The sequence below is a fragment of the Ixodes scapularis genome, unplaced genomic scaffold (genome assembly GCF_016920785.2).
Source record: "Ixodes scapularis isolate PalLabHiFi unplaced genomic scaffold, ASM1692078v2 PGA_scaffold1__304_contigs__length_218370807, whole genome shotgun sequence".
In the NCBI taxonomy this organism is placed as follows: Eukaryota; Metazoa; Arthropoda; class Arachnida; order Ixodida; family Ixodidae; genus Ixodes; species Ixodes scapularis.
The window spans coordinates 147547825-147566315 of record NW_024609846.1 but is presented as its reverse complement, the minus strand read 5'-3'; the positions used below and the strand labels follow the sequence as shown (position 1 = coordinate 147566315).

The following is an 18491-nucleotide window of genomic DNA, read 5'->3' as shown; positions in this document are numbered from 1 at the left end:
CCCCTTGATGGCATGACTTGCGCTGTATACTTGCCGGAAGCATTACTTCGTTATGTTGAAATAAGGTAGATTTATCAGACGTACGCACGAATAGATCAGAATACATCCGTAACATGGGTGGAAAAAGTTCTTCCAGTAGATTTGCAAGGAAATAATAGCCAGGGTATGTAATGATAAATTGAATTACAGATAAATGTAGCCACTATATAAATACCCTAAACGCATAAACATGTTTTAATTCGAAGCAATTTGAAACTAAGTCGTGAAAAACTTCACTCAAGATATTCGATAGCAAAACATATGTATCAATTTCAAGTTTTATTGTGCAGAAAAAACAGACCCATAATATTCAGTTAAACTTAAAATAAGTAGGGTTTCATTTTGCTATTCATGACTCAAAAAAATATCTCATCTTACCTTCGTGTCCAAATTGAGAGACGATTGCGGTCGAAATAATCATCCCCAAGCCTCCGAAATTTGACTCCCTATGGGAACCGATCACAAAAGTAATATCAAATGGAGGGAAGCCTTATGTGAAGGGATTTCCCTAGTATTAAAACCAGCTTAAAAATACTCACGGTGGGAGACCGGATCGAAACCCCATACGGTATAAATATGCAGCGGGAAGTACTGCAACAAAATGCCATGTCGCAACGTAGAAATATGTTAGTCTGGGGCTCATGCGTGTATTCCTTCGATAGAAACCAATAAAATTGCTTGCCTACCTAGTGCAGTCTCTGTTGCATCATAAAACATGTGATCACCAAATGGATCAATATAAGTCGCGCTGAAATAGACACGCATTGTAAATAGCTTTTACTTTATATGTTACGCATGTAACAGTCATTAATACAATTTCATTTCTTAACAAGAAGATTGTTAAGTTCAGCATTTGACAATATTAGAGTCATAGTGGAATATGGAATGTATCGCAGCCTTACATAAGAATTGAAACTTGCTAACCGTGATTTCAAAATGAAATTTTTATAAGATTTATTTTTCCAAAGATAAGGAAAGTGTCAAATATTTGTTTCATTGCGACCTAAACTAAAAATAGATGTAGTCACTCCCAACGGTTACTAATATTGAGGCTGGGGAGAGTTGATTTTATAGTTATTGAACGCGGCAAACAAGTTGTATTGTTTCACTACACAAAAACAGGCACCGCTATTTTAATTCATCAATGCGATACCTATGTTATAAGCCAGGCACGTAGCCAGGGTTTTGTTTTGGGGGGGTGGGGGCCCGCCAATAACAAAATACTGTATGAGGGGGAGGGGGGGAGGGGAGGTCCCAGCAAAATGGAAGATTTCGGGGGGGGGGGGGGGGGGCGAGCCCCATGGGGCCCCCCCCCCCTGGCTACGTGCCTGTTATAAGCAAACAATGTAATTATTATTGGGAACAAAACATAATGTAACGGCAGCTAACAAATAACTTGCTTCACTCTAAGCTTCCGTTTACACCGCTAGCTATAGAAATGGTATTTAGCACAACCAAAACCTTTTTATTAAAGTCAAAAAGTCAAAATGTGTTTTTATTTGTAAACATGATGTTAGATAATTGGGTGATTTCAGATAAGATCAACCAAAGGATGGCTAGTCGACATTTTCAAATCAACTGATGTTTTTATATGTTATTGTCTAGTGTCTGGTATGAACGAATCCAAACTTAGTTTTGTCTAGAAAAAATACTTGGGGACAGGAAAAATCGTAAGGCATGAGGTGGTGGACAGTTGCATTAGCGCGCACTGATGGAGGGGGCCCGTTTGAGAGTGAATAACTAAAGCGATAACATTAGGAGAACTCTAATACGTTTTAGACACAAACTATGGGTATAGGTTGCTTGTAATATAAAGTAATCATATTTATTTAAAATTTATTTAGTTTTCTAAAAATTGACAAACATGCCTGCTCGAACGACAAATGGCAAACTTTGGAGGTCTGTATCTCATGAAATAATTTAATCATTATGATATAATTTGCAGATATTATTCTACTAATATATAGCTAATATTTAAAAAATAACTAAGGTATCTGTGTGATACAATAGTTAGGATATATTTAGTCACACATGGAAAAAAAATCAAACAAAGAAAAATTCCGATGCGAATAAAAAAAAAACACCACCCTCGATTTTTTTTTAAATTTAGGTATCTTGTTATACTCTATTTCGGCATTCATTTCCATTAAAAACATGTTGCATCATTTTATTGAGAAAGAAGATACAACTCCCCAAAGTAGGGTCCTTTTTCAAAGCCTACACTTAGCAGTGTTTTATACAAGAACTGACTCTGAGTTCCAGTTTCATGAAACTAACACACATCTTTTATATATTTTTATTCAGATGAGGCCAATGATAACTAAAGAAATCGTTCACACACTTAAATTAAGGAGAAACCACTGTGTACAAAGAGGTATCATATTACGGACTAGTGGTCCGAGAAAAGATCATGCAGCCATCGGCCAATAGGAACTTTGTTTACTTTATTCACCTGCGACACTATATGCTATTCCCTCTTCCGCTCTACCTTCATCTCTCTCTCTCTCTCTCTCTCTCTCTCATATATATCCCTGATATATATCCAGAACAAAAACATGTTCAAGCATTCCCTTTCTGCGTGGTAGTGTTCTGTGGCTAGCAAAAATCATTTCCTCGCTTAGCTCACGATTATGGCAAAATAGTTGCCGGAAACCGCAGACGACACTCGTCGCTAGTTCTGGCAAAACGGCCGATACAATCTTTTTTTCGCATTTCCCCGCTCGCTGTCAAGGACAAGGTGGTTCGCTTCAACCAGCAAAACATGGCCGCCGACGCCTGTTTACTGAGCAGTCATGCCTGTCGCCATCTCACTCGCTGGCGTCACGGGCGATAATATCAGGCACAAAGGGGCACACCAACCGGCAGCATTATCCCCAAATACTCGAGCCTCGCGTAAATACATAGAGTGTAAATGCTGTCGCCATGTTATCGTAGTAAGACCGCCCCCCCCCCTCCCCCAACGGGGGACTGCAGTACGCGACGGCGTACTAACACAACGGCGACGATATCGACATCGCGGGCTCCGAATTTTCCCATAGTTCTACTCCACGGGCATTTCTCGAAACGCTTGATATTGTGTACGCCCGCCTGGAAGGATTTCAGGCGCGTAGTTAAGATAAGGCGGTTCTCCGCGGCAAAAGAAAGCAATTTCACAAAAGCTTAAAAGCGGCGGCGACGCGTGTGCGGTGAACGCTTGTAGTTTTGGTGTAGAAAGGGTGTGTGCGTTCTCGTTGTTGACACCAGCCGGCGATAAGGCACTGCAGGCGGTAGCTCAGTACAGCAAGGGCTAATCCGAGTGACCATCAACGTAACCCCACCGCCAACCCCTCGCGAACCGGTCGCCGACATGGCTCAGGATGTGTCATGAACCACGTGGTAGAAGCTCGGGTGCTTTCATATCAGCGCGTGGAGGGACGACAGTGCGATTCCGGAAAATCTTTTTCGAAGGCCGCTGACCACAATTTTTTGTCTGGAGACTTTCCCTCTTTCTTCCTTTGACGTGGATCAAGTTTTGCCGACAGCCTCAGTTGTGACCTCTCTTTTCAAATGTACGTTTGCAGTGAGTGAGCTCCTCAGCCTCGGACTTGTCTCTTGTGCACCCAGTAGTTGTTTCACTTGGCAATTATATGCTATCAGTTGGGGTTTAATTTCTATTATTTAGGTATACATTATGAAGACTTCCTGGAGCTCCGAACGAGTGTTTTGTGCAGATTACTTTTGCAAACACAAAAAGACTATACCAAAGCAGCGGAATTTTCGAAGTGTTGGCGAGTTGGACCTAAACTCGTTGAAGCAAATTCTTCCGCCTGACTGTTCCACCAAAGTGAGTGCGACGGACTACCTGTGCTATCATTGCTTCATGCATATCACTAAGGAGATCTCGATGCGAAGCTCAGAGCAGTGCCCTGACATATTTGTGCCAGCTGAAGAAGCAATTGAAGATCTAAATCGCAGCATACTACCTACAGATGTGTCGCCGCTGAGACAACCAAGCGTCGTAAGAAGTCGGGACAGGCCTGCCTATGTCAGGAGAAAGCAGACAGAACTGGAGCAGGTTGCTGTCAAGACTATACGCTCAAGGCTACGTATTGCGTACGACAGGGACGCACCATCGGGGTCGTCCGAACCAACATGCTCCACATGCACTGAGTGGGTGGACAACTTTCAGCAGGCCTTTGAAACCGCCACCTCTCTCCGGGAACGTTGTCAACTGCTTACACTAATGCTGTCAACACTGACGAAGAATGAGGTTCAAAAGATGATTCCACAGGCCTCAATGTACCTCATCAGTAAATCCCGAAAACTCAAGGAAAAGCATGGCGTGTGGTATGAGCCGGATCCTTACACGAGGTGCAAGGTGAGCCCTGAGAACCTGTCTGCTGCCCTAGAGTACTTCACGAAAAACGAGCTACAATGTTCGCGCCAAAGTCCCAACCAGAAGGACGTCATCTCTGTCATGCTCAACGGAGAGAAAACGTTCGTGCCAAAGCGCTTCATGACACGCTCAATACGAGAGGCCTTCCGTATATACAAAGACAAGCATCCCGATTCCGGCGTTGGGCTAACGAAATTTTATTCGTTGCGCCCTAGATGGGTCCAATGTATTCCACACCAGGAAGTGTGCGTTTGTGTGCGCTGCGCCAATTATTATCTTTGTATTGCCGCTCTAGAGAACGTTACAGGCTCAACATTCAACACTGGTGAAATGAACTCGGCATTTCTGTGCGACCCAGCAACAGAACTGTGCCTTCAAGGAGACTGTGATCACTGCCCAAAAGGCCAGTTTCTTACACTCCAGGAACTTGATATCCCGGAGGATGAAGAGATTGTGCTTGCAACATGGGAGTCCGGCGACCTTGTGAAAAAAACTTTGGAACCTGAGACTTTCCTAAAAGTCATCCAAGTGACGGTTGGAAGTTGGGTACTTCACAACCATATCCGGCAAACGCAAGGTAAAGTGATCTACGATGAAAAACAGTGCATGCAACGCGGGAGCATTGTCTTTCATTTTGAATTTGCTGAAAACTGGACCATCGTGCTTCCTGACGAAGTGCAAGCATATCACTGGAAAAAAAACAAGTTTCGATATTTACATGTGTAGTGACGACAAGAAAATCTACAAACAGCTTTGCCATCATCAGTGAGGACCTGTGTCACGACGCCGCTCACGCTTGCTTGGCTCTAGAAAAAGTGAAGGAGTGGGTTGAAGACAACGTTGCGGTATACTCGTACGTGACGTACGTAAGTGACGGCGCCGCCAGTCATTTCAAGAATCGCTACCAGCTTCACCAATTTGCAAAGGACGATTGCCCACAAGCCCAGTGGTTATTTTCTGCATCTGGACATGGGAAAAATGCATGGGACGGAGTTGGCGGACTCGTGAAGCACCAGGCCACGCTGAACAACCTGAGAGAGCGTTCAGTAAGCGCAATTCAGACGGCCAGGACAATGGTGAGCGTTCTATCAAAGAAACTGAAAGGCGTGCATCTTGTATATCTGGACGAAAATGAGGTTGTTCGGTATCGTGAACAAAAAAAAAAAAAAGAAGAGTGGCTGACGGTGCGCGCCTTCCCTGGCATTCAGTCTTGGCACGCGTGGCGGCTCAGCAAGTCATCAACAGAAGGGACCTGTGACGTATATGTAGCACGGACAGTCGGATCTGCTTGGAAGCAACTTTATTAAATGGGTACAGCGAGGAAAACCTTAGCGTAAAGTGCCGAATTTGATTTCCCAAGGAGTGCTCATTTTCAATGCAGGGACATCTTATTTATCACATTTTTCTTCACGGGGTATTTAACCTACTGTTTTTGTTGGTGGTTACTAATAATTTTTATCTGATCACTATAAAAAAATTCCCAAAATGTTATCCTCGAGCAGGATAAAATATATCGGCTTGCCACGATTCATTCATACACCGAGAGCATCGAAGCTGCTCCAGTTAGGCACTATGGCATCCGTCACCTGAAATTGTTTGTAATCGTAAATACACAGCCAACGTGAATATCTTACTATTATATCTTTGTTTTTGTGTGTGGAAGTAAAGTTATTTATTTTACTCTAGATGTAAAACATACCGGAAGGTACAACTTCACTCTGCATCATCTTTTCTCAAATCATTAGTCTCTAATATGATACCACTTTGTACGTTTATGTAAAATGCTGTATATAGTTTCTCCTCCCTTTTACTGTGTGACCGATCGCTCTTTTTATCAATGACCTCATCTGAATAAATGTATATAAAAGATTTGTGCGAGTTTCATGAAACTGGAACTCTGAGTCACATCTTGTATAGGACACTGCTAAGTGTAGGCTTTGAAAAAGGACCCTACTTTGGGGAGTTGTTTCTTCTTTCACAGTGCAATGATGCAACATGTTCTTAATAGAAATGAATGCCGAAATAGAGTATAACAGGGTACCCAAATTTAAAAAAAATCGAAGGTGGTGTTTTTTTTTTTATTCGCATTGGAATTTGTCTTTGTTTGATTTTTTTTCCCATGTTTGCCTAAATATATTGTAACTATTGTGTCACTCAGATACCTTATTTATTTTTTCAATAATAGCCATATATTAGTAAAATAATGTCTGCAAGTTATGTAATAATGATTAAATTATTTCATGAGATACAGATTTCCAAAGTTTGCCATTTGTCGTTCGAGCAGGCATGTTTGGCAATTTTTAGAAAACTAAATAAATTTTTAATAAATATTATTACTTTATATTACAAGCAAGTTGTACCATTAGTTTGTAAAAAGTTTTAAAATTCTCCTAATTTTATTGTTTTAATTATTCACTTTCAAACTTGCCTCCTCCATCAGTGCGCGTTATTGCAACTGTCCACCTCTCCCTGCCTTACGATTTTTCTTGTCTCCAAATTTTTTTTCTGGTCAAAACTAAGTGTGGATTTGTTTATACCAGACACTAGACAATGTCATATAAAAACATCAGTTGATTTGAAAATGTCGACCAGCCACCCTTTGGTCGATCTTATCTGAAATCACCCAATTGCACTTATTCAAACGGAGGCCCCAAAGTTTTCAAAGAAAACTGTTAAAGGGAAAGTGACAAATACCCACTTAAGTTTTGTTTATTTTCCAACTCTTCCGTTTGTTTTAGGTACTCAAATCAAAATAGCAGCTCTCTAATGTTTATATAAATTAAATTCATAGAAACGTTAACGATACATACAAGTGGTTGTCGATCCAGCTAAAGTACTCACCTGAGTTTCTTTGGTGCTTCCAAACATAATATGTCAAAATTGAAATGCGATTAGATTGGATGATTTCTTTGAAAACTATGTTTTGCTGATTAAATTGCGACAGACCATATAGCGAGTAACTAAGCCTCAATTGCCCTCCCATTTTGTTTTTAAATATAGCTTGTCATACCGAGTACATTGCCGCTACTGTTCTTCAATTCTATCCTCAGTACGTGCTTCATCAACTCGCCCAAGCTGCCATCCTCTTCAGTACGCCCTTTCCTTGCACGAGGTATTCTGAAGACTGTGACACATCCAGCGACATCCTCCCCCTTGATCACCGCATGCGCGCGAAAAGAAGAGAACACTCATGTTCCTGAAGGTTTCAGAATCTTGAATATGACTGGCGGCGTTGGTGTTTGTTACGACCGCTCGTGACTGGTTACTACGAGGTAATACATTAGCGCAATCTGGCGGGTTTCTCGACTCGCCCATGTTGTCCTCATGATGTCAACGATGGATATTACTAGCTTTTAAAGAACACCTCTGACAATCTCTAAGGAGCGACCGCCTTGTTACAAAACGTTATTGATGGAAACTCAATGCTGGATAGGGAATAGGGTTCCGATCTGCGTATATTTTCAATCATATTTAATCAAGATCCGTTCACAATGTTGTCGAATTTTAATGTAAAAGACCATTCCGCAGAAAGTGCATAAATTCGATCACAAAAAAACAGTTAAAATTGTTCAGTTTATTCATATTCTGATTGGAATCCTTCCAGGCCTCCTTGACACATGGGGACATGTACCAGTGTGTTTTTTAGTCGTAAGGTGTGATTCAGGCTTCATTCGCGTATAAAAACGTCTGTCGCGTCACCAGTCTCCCCTTTGTCGTAGTAGACGAGCATAGGGCTCGGAAGTTCGAGGTTCTGGGTCACGTCCCTTTGGGGTACGTTTGGAGTTTTTTTTCTTCCTTTTCAAGTAATACGCTACTAACTCTCCCGTGCGTGAAAATCCGTTTTTGCGTGAATACTATTCGCAACTCCAACGCCCTATAGGTGGCGGGGCGGTAGTTCCAAGATGGCGGAAGAGACGGGGATAGATTCTCCAGGATATCCCGAGCGCCTGCTCGCGCTGACGCTGTTCAGCGCGCTTAAAATGCTTTATTTGTCCACAAGTGCGAAGCGGTTAGGGAGGGATCATATTACAGGTGACGGAGATGCTGATTCACGTTAGGAAAACGAGCATATTATTATTTAAAAGTTGCAGAAACCTCAAATTGCGAAGCTTTGTGGTGGGCGAGCGTGTTTTAGGCACCGGTCACGTTACTGTTTGTGGCAGAATATTTTTGAGGGTGATGAAGATATGTTTGCGCTTTGCCTGGCCATTAGTGCTCTAAAAAAAGAGCCGCGAACGGTGACTGTCAAGCTTCGGAAGAGCAGCGTTCACTGTATTGGTGTCTTCGCGTCACAGCCTCACAACTCGCTGCACACCGTCTCGGTTTTAGTGTATTGCAACACGTGATCAAACTGCTCTATGGTTATTGATAGAAAGTTTGTTACCGCAGGCTATAGCCTGCGGTAACAAAATGGTACACCGCACGGTATATCGTGCGGTGTACCATTACAACCGCAAGCTCGCGCTGCGCCTTTGAAACACTATTTTCAGTGCGCTCCAGGAGCGTTGCCGTGCTCATCACTCTAAAAAAAAAAAAAAAAGAAATGTAGTTTTTACACCCCTTGTCACATATTCGGCACCTCAAAACATGAGGTCGCCATGCAGCCCATCGACGTCAAACTGACGGCCCCAACTTTTACGAGAGGCTTGACGACGGCGCAATATAAGATATTAAACAGCTGAAGTACGCATCAAAAAGTACCGAAAAAAAAACAACAAAAAGAAACACCGAGGTTCTGCAGTAGGGCAAAAAAAAACAAAAAAAACGATTCATTTTTTTTTTTTTTTTTTTGCGGTCATTTACATTTACTTAAGCTATTTTAATGAGTTGCACAACTCGGCTATCAAGCCGCTCGTGAAAGTTGGTAGCGCCGGTTGAACGCCAGTGCGCTGTACGTCCAACTGAAGTTTAGAGGTGTCGTACGCTATGCGAAAACTGCCTATTAACATAATCGGCGTGTTTCGGGGTTTTATTTATTGCTCTATCACAAATAAATATTTTAATATACCGTACATTTTTTGTACCGTGTTATTTGCAACATTGCGGTCCCTCTGGCCAAAACTGCGCGTTCTGAGCTCTCGTCACGAACGGCTGGCAAACACAGACGCACTTAAAATGCTTCGAGCATTTCTTTATTTGCTTTGTAATTACCTGAAAGCAAGTACGGGTATTCTGTCTTTTTAAAGTGCTTGGAATAAATAGTCATGTTCCTCGTAACGGCCTTAAAACACGAACCCATTCCCGATTTGTGTTGCTCGACATACCGTTGCGCGACGAGTTTTCTCCTACTTATGGCAAAGAATAGACTTTTCGTAGACCGTACTATAGAGTTCTTCATCATTAGCGGGAGCGTCTTCTGTCACGTTGAGCACAGATTGAGCTGGCGGCCCTGCTCAAGACCAGAAATCCGCAGCGTATGCGATACACGAAAAGTCCCTAATGAAATTAGAGATCCCGGTCCTTCGTGCAACGCTGTTTCAAGGCGGAGCACAAGAATTCCTTTTTTAACGCGCTCACTTTTGTTCGTTAAAACGGCTTCGCGCATCAAGGCCGACAGTCCCTGCCACCGTTTCCGCGCCGCCGCCGCCGCTGCCGTCCCCGGTCCTCTGGTTCTCCGTTCGTCCGCGGGAGGGCGAGCGGCGCGCTGGAGTTGCGAATACTCCGCGACAACTTTTCTTGGCAATGCAGTGGAAGCTACAGGCCCCCTCCCCTCTCCCATTTTGAGTGTACGCAGGCCCTCCTCCTCTCCCCGGAAATGGGGGAGGAGGAGAGCCTGCGTACACTCAAAATGGGAGAGGGGACGCGGGCCTGTACCTTCCACTGCATTGCCAAGAAACGTTGTCGCGGAGTATAGTATAGAAGTGAGGGGGAGATGGGTATTTAAATAAATGCTGCCGCATTTAAAACCAGTGCTTTGCAAATAAAGCGCAATTAGATTTTGAGTAGATAATTTCTCCTCGTTCTCATTCTTATGTGCATAACTAACATTGTTTCTAATATAAGTACTCATTGTCAGTATTGTCTGCCCTCCAAATAAAACAGAATGTATATCATTGAGGCAATATCGTCTGCATAACGTTTCACGCCTATACCATAACCCGCTTTATTTAAATTAAAACAATCTAAAGAAAATTAACTATGCTTCGGTGACAGCAATGTTAACGTATATGGAAAAAGGCAATGAAATATTTAGTGATACTCACTCATTCTTAACGATCAAACCAGAAAGCTGTTCCAGGTCTGTTAGAAAGTTGTTTCTTATAATATATTGGAACATAGCAGGAAACTTTGTTCTCTCCGTAAATGTGGGCAGCTGTTAAAAAAAAAAAACTCTTTTGGTTTATCAAATCCTTTTTATGCAGTCAAGTGAAGCGATACCGTTCATAGCAAGTTCTATGTACAACACTTAAAGAGTAACCTGTGGTGTGCTCTACAAACATCTGAAATGTCAACTTCACTGAATAAAGGTTGCATTTCAAGATAGTTCAAGATTACTTGTGCCACCGAAAGGGCACACTTAACAAAGCTATGCAGTTACTTTACGCTGTGTGCGGACTATGAATCTATAAAGGGGGCTCCGTAAATATTTCGAAGCTCACTGATGAGTTCCTTCATGCATTTAAGAACAGCTGCAGCGCGCGTTTAGGAAACATCTTTCTAGATGTCTTGGCTTTGCTGAGAACAGGAAGAGTGAAGTTCTCTCCCACGACTCTTCGACTATTTAGAACGCACAAGGAGGCAACGCCACCAATCGAAAAAAAATATGAAATTTAAAAGCATGAAGCTATCGCCTATCCAAAATGTGCAGCGAAGCCTGGAGTGGCCTGGTAGCCAAAATGAGAAGCGGAGAAAAGTACGTTAAATTTATAAAGTTGGAGTTACAAATAGCTTCAGGGTGGTTATGTTAGGTAACCTCTCCACCACATCTGGTGCTATCGCACCGGTCGAATGTACATTTTTAGAGCTTCTTTGTACAGTCTCCCATTAATGAGAAACCCATTAGCCATCGCAATTTATTTGGCGGTGCTAAGAACATGTTGGCTGAAGTACCGACCTTCAGAAAGGACATATTACAAAGGAAAATATATTTTCTCACTCCAAACATTGTTGGCTTTGCCAAAGCAACCATTGCACAACCGTCGGAAACCCCATACTCGAATGGCACTTTTACGCTCATGCAGATTGTGGGAGATTTGAGCGTATATTGAGAGCATAATTCACAATAAGGACTAAATATACTTTTAGGATATTGGCGGATCATTCGCTTGTGTTCGCCTTGTTAACTGTATTTCCCGCAGACGCCTATGTTAAGGAGCAAATAATGAAGCTTTGTAGAATTACATTTTTCTTGAATTTTTAAAAGCTACAGACTAAGGTAGCCACCTATTGGCAGCACTGAGCCGAAGCGGTACGATGGTTATGTCATTCGTGCTATGTTGCGTACTGATTCACAAAGAATACTTTGTCTACGGCTTATAGGACCTAGCGTTTGACAGCAGAATATTTGAGTCACAATTATCTTTGTTCTGTTTGTTTAGGACTGCCGTGTACATTTTTTGTGAAGAAAGGAGACTCGTGTTTTTCTTGGTAACTCCAACCCACAAACGAAAGCAAGTGCAGTGAATTTTATCTTAATTTGAGCAACATCGATTTGTAATAAGAGGACGGATCTGCGCCCTCCGCTGTAAGTTATTACTTCACAGTAATACTAGCGTAGATTGATTTAACTAGTTACAGGCTTAAGCTGAGAAAATTGGTTCTTTGCTGTGAGGAGGGCCAGCTGAAATGAAAAAACTCGCAGAGAAAACAATCTAACACACAGAGAACAAATTATAACATTCGCCCGCTTTAGATGAGATTATAGCATTCGCACCAGCGGTGCGAATATTATAGTTTTTTTCTCTGTGTGTCTTCCATGTTCAGCTGTCCCCATTCACAAGAAATTATTTAACTACCTTGCACCCACCGGAAGCCTGTCAATATAACATGCACATGAAAAAATTTGTGTATCTAAGTATATTAAAACCTGTCACTACTGTGCGTCAAATTCAAGAGCTGTCGTTCAAGACAAAATAACGTCGATTATACAATTATATAAGCCATATTTATGTCACTATTCAGATTGGTATTCTGACTAAAAAACGTTTCTCTTTCTATTCTAAAGAAAGAATGGCACATCGAATTTTTAAGTGAAACGCCGCTTCCTTAATTGCCGTTACTCAGATTCGACTGTTATCCACGGAAGAAAATAAGTATTTGGACTATGTGGAAGAATATATTGATATACGTTTCATTGCTAAGACACTGGCGGCCAGTATGCACGTAAAGAGTGACAAGACATATATTTTTATTTGAAAAAAACAGATGCGCAGCTTACAGGAGTTGTTTAAATTTTTATGATTCCGGTAGCACTATTTCATTTTTAGATGGATAAATGAAATATATATATGTTTATTGCTTACAGTCTCCGGTTATTTTTGATGCGGCTTTTAGTGTGATAATTAAAAAAATATATCCATTGCAGTCTGGGGACATGTTGGGCTTGACTTACGTGTTTATAGAGGGATTCAATATAGGTCTCCTCGATTGTTTTATCCCCAAAACCGATTTTATACTGCAGCCTCTTCAACTGTAAAAACGTTGCAATTATGCTTTTTAATGAAATATGTTAATTAATTTTTTTCCGGACACACTATTCGCATCAGCGAACAGTTAAATATGAATCGTAATATTTAGTATTTGCTTACAGCACGGACGCACAAACAGGAATGGCGATGATATAGTAAGAGACACTAAGAACAAATTCTGAATGAGAATAATATTTTATTCAAGAGCTTCTTTTGCGCTTTCCATCGGCTCAAAAATGAGAAATATAACTTAAGTGGGGCCTGGACATTTCAGTGTAGGACATTTCGGTGTGGAGTGTTTCGTGGAGGTTTGTTTGTGCACGGACTTTTCGGTGCGCGGACATTTCGGTGCACGGACTTTTTGGTGCACGAACGTTGGGTGTTGGCCATTTCAATGTACGGACGTTTCGGTGCACGGACTTCTCGGTGTAAAAAGGAGCTTTGATTTGTTTCCCAAATTTCAAGAAGCAAGACATAAATATGCATTGATTCCGACGGGCTGCCTTTGAGAAGCGAGACGAGAAGTTCGAAATACCGAGAATCCCCAATAACGCGGCCTGGTGTTTTTTTTTGTTTTTTTCTTTTGTTTTTCCAAAAGTGAATTGTTCTATGCCTGTGAAACCAACTGTATATTGTTAGCAAGCGACTTGCGAGAGTTGCGTTATTTTATAATAAAGCCTAACTTATAAAATTTTACGACTAATTACCTATTTTCTAAATGTTGTATTAAGAGCCGAAATGTCCATGGAAAAGTTCAGAGCTCCTTGAGGAGCTCCCGAATCAGCTGTTCAAAACGTGACATGGTTCGCGTGTATTTTTTTTTTTTCGTTTCTGAACTGTAAGAAAACCCTAAAACATGACGAAATACCCAGTTAACGCGCCCGGCTAATGATAGACGGAAATTCAATTATCTAGGGTTTTCTTCATAGGCCGAAAGGAAAAAGAAGCATCCAAGACGCATGCACCACGCTTTATTTCTTTCGCAAGCAAAATCCCTTATGTATTATATCAGGGGTGGCCAAACCGCGGCTCGCGAGCCGCATGCGGCTCTTTGCTGGTCGAAGTGCGGCTCGCGGATCCCCCGTAAGGGAACTCCCATCCCCCCCCCCCCCCTTTTCGCCCCTTTCCGCGTTTCCCCAGAAAAAAAAAAAGAAAGGATTTCAGAATAAAGCACACTGCAGCTTGCAGTTTGGCAGCCTTGTACTCTCATACGTACAGTCGTACAGCCTTGTGCCCCCATACGTAGTCAGACTCTGAACTAAAGTTAAGCTTGCCCCCCCCCCCCTCCCCCCCCCCCCCCCGCGGCTCTTAGGAGCTCTGTGGTTTTGATTGCGGCTCTTAGGCCAGGCCAGCCTGGCCACCCCTGTATTATATATTAGCTATTCAATGAAAGCTTTAAAATTTTTCAAACGTAGGAACGTCGAAAAAATAAAAACTTTCTTTGAAAAACAACTTTTAGTCGCGGGAGACACCAGGAATTGCAAAATATATAATTGCACGCAATTAGATTAACTAAAACTTTCGAATTAACTTTCTAATTAGCGACTCTTAGGTCCATTTTGGATTAAAAATTTTGAAGGCTTTAGCCCTCCACGAAATCATGGAGGGCTAAAGCAAATAACCGAGAGTAAAAAAAAAAAGCAACCGCTTTGGAGGTACTCGCCGCCAAACTTTGCGCTGTAATGTGTGTGATAAGACAGATGCTTGAAGTAATATCAAATTTTCGAAATCATGCCCATATACAGCGCAAAGTTCGTCGGCGAATATATCTACAGTTGCTTCGTTTTTATTTTCCGCAGGTTGCTTTAGCCTTCCTCGGTGGAAGCCTACAAAATAATAATTGCACATGAAGCTAAAGGTCGCCAATAAAAGCGCTATTTAGCATATTTATATTAAGATTTAGATTTTTTTCTTTTCTACAATTTCTGGCATTTACTGCGGTAAAAGTTGGCTTTCAAAAATAGTTTTTTTTTCAACCACACTAGTGTTAATATTGTATAAATCTTTCGCTGTAATGCCTGTATGAACATTGTTGTAAACAGTTATTTTACGGCAAGCAACATCGTTATTGCCCGGAAGAAGAGTTGACCCCATATCATGCACAGCCGCTGCTATTTTCGTACAAGATTTAGTGAACATTTCATCTCATGTAAAAAAATATAAAAAAAATTGGTATTCGATCTACTCGTCTTGTTTCCTTGGCTCAAATTGATATTTGATTTGGTCACAAAACAATTATTCGGTACTCGCACACTTTTAACCTAACTTATTCTGTAATGAGCCACAAGTGATCGATTACTTGTTTTTCGTCACGCGAGGTTATTTACCACAGCGAAAATGTGCTCCGCAAGAGGCGCCAGCCCGCCTGAGTTTGCTAAAATAACTTGCGTACTAAATTTTGCTGGAGGTTTATTTTTTCTCCATGCCACCCCCTAACCAGGCAGAAAGCTACCAAAGCTTTACCTTCAGAAATTACCGTTAGTGCTTGTGTGCGTGTGTGTGTGTGTGTATTTTTGTCTCGCTGGTATAGCAGGCCAGGAGGGTTTTATTTTCTAAGTTCTGAAAGAAACTGCAGAACGACGGCACAGGCATAATCCAGCTACTCTTTGTGGAGCATTCATACAGGGGCTGCCAAGATGCGGCTCACGAGCTACATGCTGCTCTTTGCGCGTCAAAGTACGGCTCGCGGGTCCCTAGTAAACCTAAAATCCCCCTCCCCTTCCCGACCTCCCTCCGGCCACACGAGCACTTCCCCAAAAAAAGAAAGGAACGTGTTTTGAATTGAAAGACAGGTAGCGGTTTGGTAGTCTTGTGCTACTGCTACCATACAAGAGTTGAACTGCATTTGACTCGAATAGGTATGTCTGAGGTAGCTGAGGTTTCATTTAATGCTTAATTTAAGGTCACGTGACGTCAATTTGAAACTAAATTGTTTTATAGGTGACGTGACACCAAGATACGTGACGTCACTTTCCCCGCTAAATTTAGCTGTGAAACTGAATTGGTGCTGAGGTCAAGTGACGTCAATTTTTTCGCTAAATCTAGCGGAGAAACTGAAATTGTTCATAAGTGACGTGACACCAAGACTAGTGACGTCATTTTTCCCGCTTCATTTTAGCGGGGAAACTGAATCGGTGTTGAGGTCACGTGACGTCAATTTTCCCGCTAAATTTAGCGCGGTTATGCTGACGCCGCTCATTTCGGAAACGGGTGTCTAGGAGCCGCGCTCTAAAACCTCTCAACGCTGCCCAAAGAGTAAGAGACAAAAAAATAATTTTCGTAGACCGTGTTTCTTCCTCCGCTAAGCCCTCCGCAACGAAGAAGCCGCTTCTGCGCCTGAGCGCCGATGGCCTTGACTGTAGAGTTCCGGCTAGCGTACCGGGTTGCGGAGAGCGTTGTGGGACGGGGAAAACGATCAACGAAAACTCCCTACAAGCGGACATCGCGTAGAGGTATAATTCACAAAAGGAGAATGAGTGAAACATCCGACCCTCGACAGTTAGGAAAAACGCTAATTTCCACCGCAGCCGTTTCTGCGCTCCACACTAGAGAAATAAAAATTATCCGAACACCCGGCTTGTGCCATTCTTCTAAATATACAGTTCTGTACAACGCATATATTTTTCGTAAAAATTAAAGATTTTAACCTCTTTGCCTGCACGATTTGCTATTATAGCATATGATATATGCATATCATATGCAAATATGTCGTTATAAGCGCATTGCATAGGCAATAAAGAAAAAGTGCATAAAATACACGCCAGAACATATTTTTTTGCATCAAACCCATTTACATTCATTACTTATTTATTAAAACGCTTATGGACCCTGTGGCCTGTTGTTTACGCCCAGAAATGTGCTTCTTGTCTACAAGTTACTCTTTTATGGACCTAATATCTTTGTGTGGCCGAACGTCTCTAAACAAAATTACACTTTTAGTTTTTCATTTTACGAAGGACCAAGAATCTAAAATGGCCACTGTCCTGTTGGATACTTGATTTGTTTCCAACTCATCTAGCGCTGTGTAGTGTAATCTCCCTATTATCTGTGCCTATCACAATGCTGCTTTAAGCGCCCACACATTTATGATTATCAGAAGCCGTGCTCCTAGATAGGTTCATGAAATGCCTGAAGTCTGATATCTAAAAGCTTAGATAGCTTGTCTTGAAGTTTTTTTACCCTTGCTTTTACTGAAAACTATTAGGCTGGTAATGATAAGCAAAAAGACAGCTGGCTATCAAAGCTTTTTTTTTTTATCTTGAGATGACGCTCTCGGTAAAAGTTCTTAATTAATTGTTTTGTGACACAATCCAGCTGCGCTTCTATTTTTTAATTTTTCTTATAATCTTTCAGTCATTTTAACAAATGACTGAAAGATGCAAGTCACTGCGATCAGCAAATAAATATTTCGATTTTTTTTATATGATGCGATACACCAAAATATGCCGCTCTAAAAGTATTAAGCAAATCCTGAAGAAATACAAAATCTGAGCATGCCCGTTTCTGGTCACTATTAGTCAGGCTACTTTAAAAGTTGTCATTCAATCGTGCGTTTCTAGAAGAATAAAGGCTAATTACAACCGAACAAATTGATATAGTTCTGAAAAGTTTAGGAATTAGACATCAGGTAAACATCACGCCTGAACACGACTACAGTTGACGGGATGAATACCAAAAGAATGCGTGGTGAAGAAATCGCTTCCCAAATTTTATACTTTGAAAAAAAAGCTGGAAACATTTTTTGTGGACGCACTTGACTCAAAAGCAACTTAGACTAAACCATAATTATGTGTTACAACTACTTTTTTTGCAATAACAGACAGTGCTTTATTTAAACCTGCTGTGAATCTCGCATAAGCATTATTAAATATTTTACCAGAATTTCCAATGAAGTATGTAAAGAAAGAAAACTAGAAAAACAAAAGGGACCTTATTGAAAGTTGCAGATTGATGTAAAAGACTAACGGCCTACATTTATTAAATCACATCAGCTAGTATTGACTATTGAGGCACCCAATTTATTCTTTCTCAAAGCAGGTATAACTTCTATAAACTTTCACGGCTAGATTTACAAACATTGAAGTGAGTGTAAAAGCACACACAAGCTGGTTTAGATTGAATATGACATAAACCCCGAGACTAGGAGAAGAAACGTCACGAACACTAAGAAATCTCGAACACAGTTGAATTTGTTTGTTTACTTCCCCGAAAAGTGCTTATATAGACACTTTGTCGAAATAAAACGAGAGGGAGAAGCCAATGCACATTTTTTCCAGAAGTAAACCATAAAGTGCACTAACCTACCACAGACACGAAAGGACGTAGCCAAACCCTTTCCCCCTTGTTGTACTTCCAGGCGGAATAATTCGTTCGAGGTTGTTGAATCTAAAAGAAATAGCTCATTTACTGACGTGATATTTACATATGTACAGGCAACTGTCCAGGGGAAG

General features: G+C 41.4%; 1 protein-coding gene across 1 annotated transcript in view; it reads right to left on the bottom strand.

The window, feature by feature from the left end:
* LOC120843394 (neprilysin-1-like) overlaps positions 1-18491 on the bottom strand; it is a 105496-nt gene that overhangs the window by 22390 nt on the left and 64615 nt on the right. Inside the window, exons 10-14 of the mRNA XM_040214764.1 lie at positions 12966-13043; positions 10618-10727; positions 726-787; positions 579-630; positions 418-485 (exon numbers count right to left, since the gene is read on the bottom strand). Coding sequence (XP_040070698.1) covers positions 418-485; positions 579-630; positions 726-787; positions 10618-10727; positions 12966-13043 — 370 coding nt within the window. The remainder of the gene's footprint in view (positions 1-417; positions 486-578; positions 631-725; positions 788-10617; positions 10728-12965; positions 13044-18491) is intronic.